This window comes from Condylura cristata, unplaced genomic scaffold, assembly GCF_000260355.1.
Source record: "Condylura cristata isolate star-nosed mole 26May11 unplaced genomic scaffold, ConCri1.0 scaffold00029, whole genome shotgun sequence".
In the NCBI taxonomy this organism is placed as follows: Eukaryota; Metazoa; Chordata; class Mammalia; order Eulipotyphla; family Talpidae; genus Condylura; species Condylura cristata.
Window position 1 is genome coordinate 10211937 of NW_004567130.1, and position 13346 is coordinate 10225282.

The window sequence follows — 13346 nt, forward strand, 5'->3', positions numbered from 1 at the left end:
GAGAGGCTTCACCAGAGACAGAGTGGGGAGCAGAACAGGCAGATCTACGATGTACACTGCTGAAGGGAGCAGCGGGCAGGCCAGGAGAGGTCTGCCACGCCATGTGGTCACCTGCGGGGCAGGCCGGAATCGAACTCATGCAGAAGTGGCTTTAGCTTCTCAGTGCAGCGCTCTCTGCGCCACCAAGGAGGGCCCAGTGTAATACTCTTATTTGATAGTATAGTCAAAATATGGATTTAGGAGTTTTATATATCCAGGTGGATTTTCCTTTTAAGTTCTTGATAGCAACAGTTAGGCTCAATATATAGTAAAGCCGTTTGTTGAAGAAAAACTTTTTTAAAGCAGAAGGGAATTTATTCAGTGTAATAAGTAGATTACAAAATCTAATTTATAGAGATAGTAAGTAAAACTGATGAAGTTTTTGTTTGATTGAATTATGGTTCGCTACAGTAAGCTGTACATGAAGTGTGTAATTTGATTATTACACAGTAGTAAAAACATTCCCTCCTGTCCCTTCTTGCCCCTACCCCTTTCATATCTTCTCATAGTAGTCAGTTGTCTGTCTACTTTTTGTCATTATATATTAGTTTACATGTTGCGGGTTTATGTTAGAAAGACTGTATCAATATTAAGTGTACTTCTTGTTGGTGGAGGCTGAATTGAGTCTTGATTATTTTAGGTTCTGCTGCCCTTTATGTTAAAATCTTACATAACTGTAGAGTAATTGTGGGGGACAGATTAAAATTTGGTGCAATAATGTTTACTGAACTACAAATTTTTTTTTAACTACAGATCTTACTTGAATTTTTACCAGTTATCCCACCAATATCCTTTTTCCAAAATTTTTCCTGTAGTCATCTGTGTTGTATTAAGTTTTTCTCCTTATTCTGCTGCCATCTGTAATGCTTTCTCAATCCTGTCTTCTATGACCTTGATACTGTTAAAGAATATTGACTAGTTTTCTTTTTTTTTTTTTTTTAAAGATTTATTTATTTATTCATACAGAACTGGGGTACAGGCCAGAGGCTCAGGGGCAGCGAGAGGCTTCACCAGAGACAGAGTGGGGAGCAGAACAGGCAGGTTGACTAGATGCGGAGGGTGGGAGGATTCACCAGAGACAGAGTGGGGAGCAGAACAGACAGATCGAGGAAGTACACTGCTGAGGGGAGCAGCGGGCGGGTCAGGAGAGGTCTGCCACACCATGTGGTCTCCTCCAGGGCAGGCGGGAATCGAACTCATGCGGAAGTGGGTTTAGATTCTCAGTGCTGTGCTTTTAACCCGCTGCGCCACCAGGGAGGGCCCCTAGTTTTCTTTTTTTAAAGATTTATTTACTTATGCATACAAGAGATGGAGTGTAGGCCAGAGGTGTGAGGAGGCTAGAAGAGTCACCAGAGACAGAGTGGGGAGCAGAAGAGGTTGATCTACTGAAGTACACTGCTGAGGGGAGCAGAGGGCAAGACAGGAGTGGTCTGCTGTGCCATATGGATCACTTGGCTGGGGATTGAACTTGTGTTCCAGTGGCTGTGAGTAGCTTCACAGTGCTAAGACTTAACCCCTTGTGCCACTAGGGATACCCTAGTGTATTTTTTGATAGAGAAATATTGGATCTTTAATGTAATTTGTCATGAAATTCATGGTGTTGACATGTCATTATTTGTGAAACTGATCTCTCGTAGTTGGTTAAGCTGTTTACTACAGGGTTTCTCTGTTGGGAAGCTGTCTTTCTGTAGTAAAATAACTTGGAAGAAATACTTTGAGATGATATCAATCCTATTTCTCTAACTTGCCCACTCATTTTAGCATCCGTCTAAGGCACTTGTGAACATCGGTTATTATGTTTCTTGCTTTTCTCTTTTATCTTAATTAGAATTCTATATGGAACAGATGTTTTCACTGCCATTTGTTTATTTATTCAGTAACTTGTATCAGTATGGGCTCACACTCATTTTACTTTATGGATTATAATCCAGTACTGCCAATTTTTTTTTTTTATTATTATTCCTTGTTCCAGCTTTGATGATTTAGAACTCTTTCAAGTTGATCCTTGTGTTTTTTTCCAGAAGTTTTGTTAGTAGTTCCATATTTTCTGGTACCACTAGATGCTCCAGGCTAAATCTCATTTTCTCTGCCCCATCAATGAAATCAACTGCTTCTGAAGGAGCTGTAATTCCTGTTCCTGGAGATGATATGCTTGTTACTCCCCATGTGGCCTTTTGAATCAGTGTAGCTAAAGTTTCCAAGTTCAGGGCAAGTGTAGTCAACATAAATTATCTTTTTTTTTTTTTTAAACATTTATTTATGCACAGAAGGACTGGGGTATAGGCCAGAAGTGTGGGGGGTAAGAAGATTCATCAGAGACAGAATGGGGAATGGAACAGGCAGATATACTGAAATACACTGCTGAGGGGAGCAGTGGATGAGACAGGAGAGATCTGCTGTGCCATTTGGGTTAGCAACCTGGCCAGGAATCGAACTCATGCTGCATTGGCTGCGATAGCTCAGTCTTGATAGCTCTGAGACTTTTAACACTTGCACCACCAAGTAGGCCCGTGTTAGGCATTTTAAACTAGGCAAAGTATATTAAAAGCCTATAGCTGGCATTTAGTAGATACTTAATCAAATCAATATTCACACACTCAGAAGGAAGTTTGGATTTGATCACCTAAATTTTGAATACTTGAGAAATAAATCATTTTATTTGATTATCATCTTTTTAAGTATTTAATCAGTCTTTTTTTTCTGTTCAGATTTATAACTGATTTTTTCCGTTCTCTCATTCTGGCTGTCTTTAATCTTATAGCTTCTGGACCTCCCAGGTATCATTGAGGGTGCCAAGGATGGGAAAGGTAGAGGCCGTCAAGTCATTGCAGGTGAGTAGTTCAGGGTCAGTATCCTGGAATAACAGGTCTTTACTGTATCTGTAGGCTAGGTCTGTTGAACTTAGAGATGATTTCCCAGTGAAGGACATATTCTGACTTTTCATCAGAATAAAATGTCAGAACTTAAAGTAAAGCCAAAGAGTAAGGAAAAACACTAAGATATAAGTGAAATGTTTTGGTTGAACTGTTTACGGCAGCTTCACAACTATAACCTAGGTTTCCTGACTTCTATCCATGACTTTCCTTCTTTCCTCCTGTTTCAGGTAAATTGTTATAAAAGGTTAATCATAAATTCTATCTGTTACCCCACTTCTCCTTACCTCTATTGTTTACTGTTGACTCTGATTTTGCTACTTACCTTCATATTTTAAAATACAATCATATTGCTTTTTCATGATTAATTATAGATTTCATCTGTTGGTTTCCTATTATAGTAGAGATTAGCTCTCTAATACTCTTTTCTATTTAATTTTTAGTTAACTCATTATTCATGGTTTACATTATTAAATTTTTGTTTAATGCTGAGATAATTGGTATTTTATGACTTGGTTTCTCTTCTCTTGAACTATGTTTTTTAAATTTATTTATCATGGACTTAATTGCTTCTGGTTTTGGTTACTTTTCTGTGTTTGCTAATATTTCTCAAATGTTTGAGAAGATCATATGTCTATCAAAAATATTTTTCCAGATACTAAAATATAATACCCAATATGTTTTTTAAAAATTTTCTCTGCTACCTACCACTATCTCCCTGTCTTTGTGCTTCAGTTGCATTGGTTGCTCTCTACCTTTTTTCTTTTATTGAAGTGGTGGGGAGGGATGCAGGAAAGAAAGGGGTCCTCCAGGCATGAACTGCAGCAAAATGTGCCAGTGAATTCCCAACTCCTGTTGGCTCTCTGGCCATACTGTGGCTCCTAGCTACAGCCAGACACCCTCCCCTCTTTGCCCTCTCAATGTGCTGGACTGGTTACTTTCTCATCTAGCACTGTTCAGTAATGAAAGTGTTTTAAGATGGTGTTTTCCACTCTGGTATTTCCAGGGCCGACCTAGTGACCTAGGGGTTAAGGCTCAGTGCGATCACCAATACAGTATTTCCTAGGCATGTATGGCTAGTGATCATTTTAGAAAGGCCTAGTCCAGTTGAGAAACTATTTTGAATTTTATTTGATTTGCTTAAATTCATGTATTTATTTACAAATTTTTATTTTAATTTATGGGATTACATTTTTGGTTTTCCATACGTACAGATGTTCCATTCACCTTCTCCCAAACCATTCTTATCAGTATCCCATCTGCCTCACTCCTTCATCTCCTTCATCCTTTCTTCCCTACCACTGTTCACTCTAGTTAAGCCATTATATTCTTTCACTGAGTTGAAGATTCATTATAATTACTTTAAATTTAAATAGCCATTAGTGGCTATTGGAGTCTATCTAGCAGACTTTTTGTATTTTAAAGATTTATTTATTATGCATACAAGAACTGGGGTATAGGCCAGAGATAGGGGCTGTTGAGAGGACTGACCAGAGATAGAGAGGGGAGCAGAACAGGCAGATCTACTGAAATACACTTACCCCTATTTTCTATTTGAGTATTTGGATTCGTTAAATTTTTAGTGACTTGGTTGGTATAAATTATTTTTTTCCTATTTCTTCAGTGGCCCGAACATGTAACTTGATCCTGATCGTTCTGGATGTCTTGAAACCATTGGGACATAAGAAGATAATTGAAAATGAGTTGGAAGGCTTTGGTATTCGCTTAAACAGCAAACCTCCTAACATTGGCTTTAAGAAGAAGGATAAGGGAGGCATTAATCTCACTGCTACTGTAAGTAAAGAAGATATATATGGGGCAGGTTGCTGAATGGTATAGGGGACTGGATTGCAGTATAGCAATAATGAAGTTAAATGTTTCCTGACTTTTCCCAGTACTATTTGACCTAACACAGTAATCATGTAATGACTGACACATGCATTAGACTCTGACTACCTACACTGTTGAGGGGTGCAATGGGCAGGTCAGGAGAGGTCTTCAGTGCCATGTGGATTACCTCCATGGCCCCCTCATGCTGAAGTTTAAGCTTAAGAGACTAGCTTTTTAGTGTTGTGCTTTAACCCACTGTGCTACCAGGGAGGGCCTAGGCCATAAATTGTTCCATTGAGTTTTAGTTTTTAAGTATTTCCTACTAAAAGTTTCTCATCTAGGAATACAGACTACAGAAATGAGCTTGCACCTTAGCTAGTAATATCAGGTACATAATCTTGTGAGAATTTTTTGTACTCTGAGCAATCACTGTCTTCCATGCAGTGCCCTCAAAGTGAGCTGGATGCTGAAACTGTGAAGAGCATTCTGGCAGAATACAAAATTCACAATGCCGACGTGACTTTGCGTAGCGATGCCACAGCAGATGATCTCATTGATGTGGTTGAAGGAAATAGGTACTGACCAAGTGATCTGATGCCTGAGTTTGAATTTGAACCTTTTTGTGAAAACAATATTGGGTCATGACAATTGTGTTGCTGTCTCATATATTGATAATAGTTGGCCTTGGTTTCTTTACCTATTGAATGAAGGGTTGGTTTTAATTTTGAATTTCTTTCTTTGCTCGGAAATTTGATTTTCATAGTCAGATTCCACATTCCGTTTCTTGTTGTGAACTAGACTCTCTTAATCTCTGTAGTATACAGTGATTGAAGATAATAGGTTCTCAATCTGCTCTCCCAGAATTAAGCCACTTGTGAAATCCTGTAAACTGTCCTGCAGAAATCAGAGCAGGTACAGATGAGTCTTGTTTCTTCAGCCTAAGGCTACATAGCTGAAACCTTGTTCCATAAGCTTTTACTGTTAATACTTGATATTGAATAACAATTGAAATCACTGTTAAAATTATTCCTGGCATTTGGGTATAATATTTTATTTCTCTGTTTTTTTAAAGATTTATTTATTTATGCATACAAGAACTGGGCTACAGGCCAGAAGTGTGGGAGGTGAGAGGATTCACCAGAGACAGTGGGGATCCAACTCATGCTGCAGTGGCTACAGATAGTTTTGTTATGCTGTGGCTTAACCTGTTTTGCCTCCCCTGTGATCTCCTTTGAGAGTCTCTGTTTTTGGGTCCAAGAGGGGGCATACTGTTAACCAAATAGTCTTGTCATCAAACTTCAGACTAATGTCCTGTTTTCTCCTACTTTGATAGAGTTTATATCCCCTGTATCTATGTGTTAAATAAGATTGATCAGATCTCCATTGAGGAATTGGATATCATCTATAAGGTGCCTCACTGTGTACCTATCTCTGCTCATCACCGCTGGAATTTTGATGATCTTTTGGAAAAGATATGGGACTATCTGAAATTAGTGAGAATGTAAGTCTTTTACAGCAAGGGAAAAATTTAATGACTTATAATTTACCTTCAAATTAAATTGTCTTGTGAAATATTGTTACATCAAGTATTTGTACAATGTATGCTTTCTCCTCTCACGTGTAGTCTTGGAAAAAGGCCCACTGTATATATGTATCCATGCACTTACATGCATGTATGCATGTGTGTATGTGTATATTGTGTGTATGCATTTTACATCCTTTATTTTTATACAGTGTTTGTTTTCTCCTCTCAGGTGTGGTCCTGGAAAAAGTCCCACCACCAGTTTACCTGTGCACCATCACTATAGTCCCTTGTGTTCTTCCCTCCCTTTATTTGGTCCTTCTTCCCCCTACTCCCCTGCAGAATGTATTGTTGCCTGTTAATTTTTTTTTTTTTAGATTTATTTATTTATTTATTTACAGGCCAGAGACGGGGGCAGTGAGAGGATTCACCAGAGACAGAGTGGGGAGTAGAACAGGCAGACTGACGAAATACACTGCTGTGGGGAGCAGCGGGCGGGTCAGGAGAGATCTGCTGTGCCATGTGGGTCACCTCCAGGGCTGGCGGGAATCAAACCTGCACTGAAGTGGCTGCCGCTGGCTTGCAGTGCTGCGCTTTAACCCGCTGCGCCACCAGGGAGGGCCCTGCCTATTAATTTTTTATTTATTATAATTATTTTTTTCCTGATCCCTTATTTGGTTCCCTGAGGATGTCTTAATGGATAAAGTAATATTATATAGGAATTATACTGGACTGTCCTAAAGTGATACCCTTTGAAGCTCTTTAATATAACTCTTTTTGGAGATATAAATAAATTCCTATCATCTTGTAGGCCATATTGAAGGTACTTTCTTCCTCAAATTGGAGATTTTCCTTGTCTAATTTTCTAAAAACTATGCAGGGTTGATTTGCATTTAACACATGGTATATTCCAAGAAGTAATCAACCTCTGCTTCTTCTGTTCTAGTTACACCAAACCCAAAGGCCAGTTGCCAGATTATACATCCCCTGTGGTATTGCCTTATTCTAGGACCACTGTGGAAGATTTCTGCATGAAGATTCACAAAAATCTTATCAAAGAATTTAAATAGTAAGTATCATGATTAGTGGTGCCTCCTTTTCCAGGTGAGTCATCCTTAGGATAGCTTTTAAAAAAACCTGGGCATCAGAGACTGCTGAAAGTTTTGTTTCATTAAATCTCTGTAATGTTTTCTTAAAACCATACCATACTGGCACAAGAAGAGCTATAGGAACCTCTTCAGAGTTGGGAAGATTGAAAAGTACAAAGGGCTGTGACGTTCTCCCATTAATTCATCTTTTTTTTTGAAAACACAAATATAAATTTTTCCTGTCAGCATTATACTGACTTCCATTGGCTCCTGAGTCTCCCTATAAATGATAGATAAATATCTCCAATGTCTTTCTTGTACTTTTCACTGCTGATACAGGCTGAAAACAATTTTTTTATCATTTTATTTTGAACATAATTTTAGACTTACAATAAAGTTGCAAGTATAGTAGTTTCCTTTTATCCTTCATCCACAGTTATATATTGTCTGTTACCAGGAACAGAAATTAGCATTTATATAATTTTTTAAACTAACCTATAGACCTTATTTGAATTTAGATACCTTTTCTACCAATGTCCTTTTGTGTTTTAGTTGTTAATTTTACTTTATTCTTTCAATGTTCCTATCTCCCAACAATTTTTCCTTAGTCTTTCATTCTCTCTTTTTTTTTTTATTGCCTTGACATTTTTAGAGTACTGATCAGTTATTTTGTAGATGTCCCTCCCTTTGGGTTTGTTCATTTTTCTTTTTTGATTGAAGTGAGGTTGTGCATTTTTGGTAAGAATACCACAAACTAATGATTTGTCCTCAGTGTATCATCTTTGAGGATTTATGATACTATGTCTTATTGATGATGATATATACTTTGATCACTTGTTTAAGTTGGTGTTGATGCATTTCACTACTCTAAAGACACCAGTTTTCTTTTGCCTTTAATTGTCTTAGGGGAAGTATTTTGAGACTTTGCACATCCTAGTTCTCTTTAAAATGTTGCTTGCTGATTTTAGCATCTGTTGGTAGAGCTTATAACTCTTGCAGCTGCGTTGTTTACCAAATTATGATTATTTCCCTCTTTGATTTTACTTCTATTAAAATTCTACTGTGATTTAGAGTGATTACTTTTTTCCAAATAGCAGTGTAACACACAATTCATTTGTGTTAATATGAGCTCTTGAATGTTTAGTTTGTGGGCTTTAATATGATACAGTCATTTGTTACTCACAGAGTTCCCTTTGGTCACTATGTTCTTTTGATAAGCTATTTTTTTTAATTATTTATTCATACAGAACTGGGGTACAGACCAGAGGCTCAAGGGCGGTGAAAGACCAGAGACAGAGTGGGGAGCAGAACAGGCAGATCGAGGAAGTACACTGCTGAGGGGAGCAGCGGGTGGGCCAGGAGAGGTCTGCCACACCATGTGGTCACCTCCGGGGCAGGCGGGAATCGAACTCATGCGGAAGTGGCTTTGGCTTCTTACTGCTGTGCTTTAACCCGCTGCGCCACCAGGGAGGGCCACTATTTTTTTTTTTAAAGCAACATTTCTTTACTTTTTGGCAGCGCTAGATGTTTCTGGTTCATATTTCCTGGAATCAGTCATTTTTATAAGGAGCCCTGATTTTCAAGGTCTCTGTGTTAGGTGTTCTCCTTTTTAGTAAGCTGTCATTGCTTATAGACCCTCTTAGGCAGATAGAGCTAGGAAATATACATATGAGTATTAATTCATGCTTACATACAGATATTTATTTCTCTGTTTCTTTTGTTGTTCCTTTCTAGCTGGTTTATCTAGCTATTTTTTATCTTAAAAACCAGTTTATACTGTTCTGATTCTATTACTGTAGGATTTAATTTAGCTTTCCTTTTAAGTTCTTTCTGACAGTGAGAAACATGGCTATTGTTATCTTACTCTGTTTGTTTAATTTTAGCATACATATGTAATTAGAAGTGTGCCATATTAATCCTGTGAGAAATATTTTAACTAACTGTGGATTACAGTATTTATGAGTAGCTCAAGACTGAAAATTAAAGTATTTATTTATGGATACACAAACTGGGTGTAGACCAGTGGTATGGGTTAAGAGGATTTACCAGAGACAGAGTGGGGAGCAGAACAGGCAGGTTGACTGAAACACTTGCTGCCGGGAGGCGAGAGACCAGTTGTGCCATGTGGGTCATCTCCCTGGCCTAGGACCAAACTCTTGCTACAGTGGCTGGTGATAGCTTGATAGCACTGAGACTTTAACCCGTGTGCCACGAGTGAAAAGGAAATAGAAAGTAACTGTAGGGTATTAGAGAAGGTAAAAACAGTGTGAAAATTTTTTTTTAGAGGTACAGGGGCGGTGAGAAGATTCACCAGAGACAGAGTGGGGACAGGAAGTACACTACTGAGGGGAAGAGCGGGCAAGACAGGAGAGAGATCTGCCGTGCTGTGTGTCACCTCCCTGGCCGGTGGTTGAACTTGTGCTGAAGTGGCTGCAGCTAGGGCTCCAACCTGTTTTGCTACCAGGAAGGACCCTGAACTAGTGAAATTTTTAAAATACTTGATTTTGGTCCTAAGAATCGGAGTGAAATCCTTTGTTAAACTTCATATTTCTTTTATCTAAAATAAGCATATTTACATGTAAGGTCTAATTTCCACTATCCTTAAACCATCCATTAAATGAAACAGAATCTTGGGAAAAATTAAGCACTTTCCTTTTTTAAACTTTGTAGATGTATAGTTCCTGCTTTGTATGGTGGCAGAACATTGTTCAAAAATCCTGTAGAACTATAAATTAACAAAAGCAGTAAAGAAAAATATTTTGAAGAAGAGACCTAGCAAAGCAAGTGGAATTTTATTGGTCACTTTTCTCCGTTTTAATATATATTTTTTATTTTCACTTTTTCTTGTACAGTAACCATCTTAATGAAAGAGAAAACTCAGCTTCAGTTCTACTAATTATAATATTTGTCTGTTCCATTCCATTTGTATCCCTTACCACATGCACACAACCTTTGAATCACACAAAAATTTTTAGAAAGATTGATACCATGTAACTACATTATTTCCTCATTTTTTTTTTTTGCTACTTAAAATAATGTTCTAGTTTTCACGCACAGACCTTTACCATTTTATTTCTTTTTTCTAGAAATAGGATTGATGGCTTTTGAGTTTTCTTTTTTGTTGTTCCATTGTTTTGCTAAAGGACTAAGCCCACTTACATTGCTACCACCAAAATAGATGCTGACTTTACTGCATGTATTGAATCTGACTGCAAAAAACTGGTGTTCTAGATTAAATTGGCAAAATGGTTACCTTGCATTTATTTTTCTCATTAGTGCCTTTGAAAATTTTTATATATGGTTTTTTTATTGTGTATTATATGTTCCTGTTATATATTTTTAAATTATGTTGGTAGTGGTGACATTGATTTGTCAAACTATATGATACAGGTATATAAATTTCACACCCATAGTCCTTCACCACAGGCCTTTTGGGTCCCCTCCTTCTTTTGATTTCGACTCTCACCCTGCCCCGGGTAGCCCCCAATAATATAGTTATATTTCTAAGGTTCTTTTTGGTTTAGTCTTGTCCTCTTGTTTCTCTGTATTTCACATAGGGAAACCTTTGGTATTTGTTTTTCTTACACTGACTTATTTCACTTAGCATAATCTCCTCCAGTTCTGTCCATGTCACAAATGATAAGTTTTTATTTATTTTTTAATGGCTGAGATATGTTCCATTGTGCTTTTATATCACATCTTCTTGATTCATTCATCTTTTGGCACCTAAGTTGTTTCCATACTTTGGCCATTATAAACATTACTGCAATAAATCTGTTCCTGTTATTTTATCTGTATTTTACAAAGTGAAATCTTGTTCGGTGATTTCTTTTTGGAATATAAATTTTAAAAGACGTTTGGTACAAAAGCAATCTAATACCAACATGAACATCTTTGTCTACCCCTTGGTCTGTAGCTCTTATCCTTTGTGAATTTCCAATGTTTTGTTCAGTTATATCCATTACTATCTCTTAAGAAAAACACAACCTTAAACATCAGGAGAACATATCAATTATGGTATCTTAATAGGGAGAGAGAATTTTCCTAACATGATTGAGGGGAGGTAACCCCTAACTTCTTATCGTACCTGCTGATAAGAATAGGTACTTCTGGGTCCTCCCTGGTGGCGCAAGTGTTTAAAGAGAAGTACTGTGAAGATATCCGCAGCCACTGTACCATGAGTTTGAAACCCTGCTAGGGAGGTGACCCCATATGGTGTGGCAGACCTCCTGTCTCCCCCCCATCCCCTATTACTCCCCTCACCAGTTTATTTTAGTCAGTCTGTCTGTTTTGCTCCCCACTCTGTCTCTGGTAAATCTGTTACAGGGCAACCCACTATGAACTGGGTTGCCTGTCTGGGTCCTTACTGCATGCTTACAATTCAGTTGTACTGCAGGCACACACAAAAAATGTCAATAATGGGTTTATTTACAGAGGGGTAAGGAAAAGGTACAAACCAGGGGAGGAGAGAGAGAGAGAGAGAGAGAGAGAGGGAGAGAGGGAGAGAGAGATAGAAATACATACAAGTTAACTAGAACATCCTACCAGCTCCACTGCCTTGGAATGCCAATAACACACTGAAAACTCATCAAGAATGAAACGACCAGCCACCAGCCATGCGGTCCAGAGAGAGCCCCATGGTCCAGAGAGCCACGCGGTCCAGAAAACCACACAGTTCAGAGAGAGAGTACATCTCACATGGCTCCCTTATATCTCCCCCAAAGTCCCAGAATCCCTGCTTAGCTCCACCCTCGGGTCCTCGCAGTTCTCCCCTTGGTATTGCTGGGAGTTGCAGTTTACCGGAGTAGGGGATGGAGTTCTACAAAACTCTGCAGAACACAAAAGGACATCCTTTCCCCCTAACAAATCCTCTCAGCTCCTGCACCTCTGGCCTCTACCTCAGTTCTTATATGCATAAATAAATAAATCTTAAGGAAAAAATAATGGGTAAATCTTTTCAACTTTTTTTTTTTTTTAAGATTTATTTATGCATACAAGAGCTGGGGTGTAGATTAGAGCTGTACAGAGGAGAGGATTCAACAGAAACAGAATGGGGAGCAGAACAGGCAGATCTACTGAAATATACTGATGAGGGGAGCAGTGGGTGAGACAGGAGAGGTCTGCTGTACCATGTGGGCCAGCTCCCTGGTGGGGGATTGAACTTATGCTGCAGTGGCTACAGCTATCTTGATAGCACTGAGACTTTAACCCCTGCGCCACCAGGGAGCTCCCTTCTTTGCAACTTTGTATGTAAAGGCTCCAGTGTGAGACAACTGCTGATGAAACTACACCTTTGCACTTTGAGTATGGTTTTTGACTGGGGGATGGTGGTGGTGGTGGTGGTGGTGGCTTGGCTTGGCTATTGCAGGCTTATGGCTCTTAGTGAACAAAAAGGGTGGCACCTTAGTGTAGATAGGGCTGACACTGGTAATTTTTTACATTGACTTTTTTTTTCCCTTTCCATACAGTGCTCTGGTCTGGGGTCTCTCTGTGAAACACAATCCTCAAAAAGTGGGGAAAGACCATACATTGGAGGATGAAGATGTCATTCAGATTGTGAAGAAGTGAAACCTTCCCTTTTTGTCATCTACCAGGCCATCCACAGCTGCTTTCCCCCAAAACACATACCCTACCCCAAACCTCTCTGGTTTTGGCAGTCATTGGATCCAGATTCAGAAGAGGGAGATGGAGGCATCAAAATTGAAACTTCACTTGTCTTTTGTTGGTGTCACCTTGTATATTGAACTGCATAAAGGACCTGGTAGGCCAGCCGGCTATGTGCAGTTCATGTGTCATTGTCAGCATTTGTTTTGGAATGGGTTGAATGAGCATGGGTATGTACTTGAGGCAGCTCCAGAAGGGTATCTGGGAACCTGCTTTTGAGTATGAAGTGGATAAAAATGTGACATGCAACATCTTATTTGATGTTTAGTTTTGGGAAACCATTCCAACTGGATGTGAGCTTCAGTTCTTTCAAGTGGCCTTTCCCAGCTG

General features: G+C 38.8%; 1 protein-coding gene across 1 annotated transcript in view; it reads left to right on the forward strand.

Moving 5' to 3' along the window:
* Positions 1-13135, forward strand: part of DRG1 (developmentally regulated GTP binding protein 1) — a 22702-nt gene extending 9567 nt beyond the window's left edge. Inside the window, exons 4-9 of the mRNA XM_004690929.2 lie at positions 2801-2870; positions 4537-4706; positions 5187-5317; positions 6076-6243; positions 7211-7333; positions 12821-13135. Coding sequence (XP_004690986.1) covers positions 2801-2870; positions 4537-4706; positions 5187-5317; positions 6076-6243; positions 7211-7333; positions 12821-12920 — 762 coding nt within the window. The 3' untranslated portion in view covers positions 12921-13135. The remainder of the gene's footprint in view (positions 1-2800; positions 2871-4536; positions 4707-5186; positions 5318-6075; positions 6244-7210; positions 7334-12820) is intronic.
* The last annotated feature ends 211 nt before the right edge of the window (positions 13136-13346 follow it).